The following is a 1863-nucleotide window of genomic DNA, read 5'->3' as shown; positions in this document are numbered from 1 at the left end:
CACAAGGGACAGGTATGTTCGTCTGTGTGGGAGGGAGGGGGGTAGTTTTCAGCATCAGGAACAGGTATGTGGATCGTCTTCAACATGAATAAAGCGAGCGTCAGCTGCTTAGGAATAATCAATAGCGATAAACACAACGATACAGAACTTACGTGAGGTGCTACAACTAGTAATCTACCTTTGTTCTCCCTGTATTTACATAAATATGAATGATATAAGATACCTCTGACAATGAGCCTCATGATGCCCTGCTTTCTATCAGTATCCCCCTGATAGTAGCATTCATAGATCCCCTCATCTGAAGACTGGACACTGGCTATGGTCAGACTGAGTCCGTTCTGTCCAGACAGGATACTTCCGTCCTTCCTCCACATAAGCGTACCGGTTCTACTGGACTTCTGTACCATCTGTAGCGTCACAGGGTCTCCAAGGCTGGCGGTTACTGTGAAGGCCACTGGCCAGACATCAGCTGGAAGGAGTATGGAAGTATATGTAATAGTTATTAATTCGCATCTGAGGGATGTTGAATCATAAAAATTCTAAGCAGTAAATAAAGATATATGTAGATAACAAACACGTTCTCACCCTGTGATTTCATTTTGAAGGTGATGGCCTTCTCTGTTTGACTTCCGTCGCTTACTAGACAGGAGAATGCTCCAACCCGGAAGTCACCGGCGTTACTGTGGATATTCACACTCCACCATTCTCCTGACACCTTGCTGGTGCCTCTCGCTCGGGGAAATGTTGTTCCAGAGCCAGTGTTGACCTCTACACCGAACTGGTACCCGTTCTGGTTGCTGTAACTACCCGTGTAGTAACAGTACACCTGGGTGGCATCGGACTCGTCAAAGAACTGGTACTTACTGACGATGGTGACGTCTACTACACCTGGGAAAGAGATACACGTTGGCGTGTTATTTCTATCTTTAAATAATTGCGTTTAAGTATCTTAGTTAAGGACAGCATCAGAAATCCCGATTAAATCTGCACAAATTAAGACGTATCATTACATTGTTGTTGCCAACAATAGGGAAGAGTAATTCAATCGAGCATGAAGACCAAACAACTGTCCCACCATGTTTATATTAAATTAAGGTTGCGTGACTAAATAGGCCTCGTAGGTTTTAGTTGTATACATGTACCTCCTTTGTAGGATAGCTGCGTGTGTTCGTATACTTGATTATCAAGTTCAGACCAGTGTACATGCCAATATTTCATCTAACATCCTGTTAAAATAAGATAAAAAGATATAACAGCTATTGTATATGAATTCACTTGTACCTACATAAGACATATTTCCTTGGGGCACAATGGACAGCTGACGATTAATTGGCCTTTCCTCCTGTGACGTAGTACGTATACTACGTGTACTATTTCACAGTGTAGACCACTTCACATACTAACCAAAGAATCAGTTGAGCAGACAGCCAGCTCGGTTTAATGCACTACAATAATAGACCTGACGGACGTCATGCATGAAACACGTATAGGGGCAAAGTGGTTCATTACACCGTCACACACAGCTACAGTTGTTTCACGGATCCGTCTTGCCTGTTTTAGACTAGTAAACAAAATGGCGAACCAAGTATCAAACGGGGGGGGGGGGATTTCGTACGGAACCACGCTTATGCAACATAAAAAATGACATCTTTCTATCCATTTATATTACTGCAATCCATATAATTTACATTTAACAGCGAGCAGATTATTATTGGAATGAGCAGAGCACTTTGGACTAATCTCTCTGGCTGTTCACAGCTTAGAGGTACATATCCAATATTTGGTCAAAAACATCTTTGTTCCATAACGGATCATAATGACCCCCAGCGGGGGTCTTCATGCTTCGTTAAAAATGGAAAATTC

At 42.5% G+C, this 1863-nt stretch overlaps 1 protein-coding gene across 1 annotated transcript in view; it reads right to left on the bottom strand.

The window, feature by feature from the left end:
• The window catches only part of LOC109486072 (tyrosine-protein kinase receptor Tie-1-like), a 9062-nt gene that overhangs the window by 983 nt on the left and 6216 nt on the right, over positions 1-1863 (bottom strand). The window contains exons 2-3 of the mRNA XM_019789760.1: positions 586-888; positions 224-469 (exon numbers count right to left, since the gene is read on the bottom strand). Of these exons, the coding sequence (XP_019645319.1) occupies positions 224-469; positions 586-888 (549 nt within the window). The remainder of the gene's footprint in view (positions 1-223; positions 470-585; positions 889-1863) is intronic.

The sequence above is a fragment of the Branchiostoma belcheri genome, unplaced genomic scaffold, assembly GCF_001625305.1.
Source record: "Branchiostoma belcheri isolate BF01 breed outbred unplaced genomic scaffold, Haploidv18h27 scaffold8, whole genome shotgun sequence".
Classification (NCBI taxonomy): Eukaryota; Metazoa; Chordata; class Leptocardii; order Amphioxiformes; family Branchiostomatidae; genus Branchiostoma; species Branchiostoma belcheri.
The sequence above is the reverse complement of the archived record's forward strand: the minus strand, read 5'-3'. Positions and strand labels throughout refer to the sequence as shown.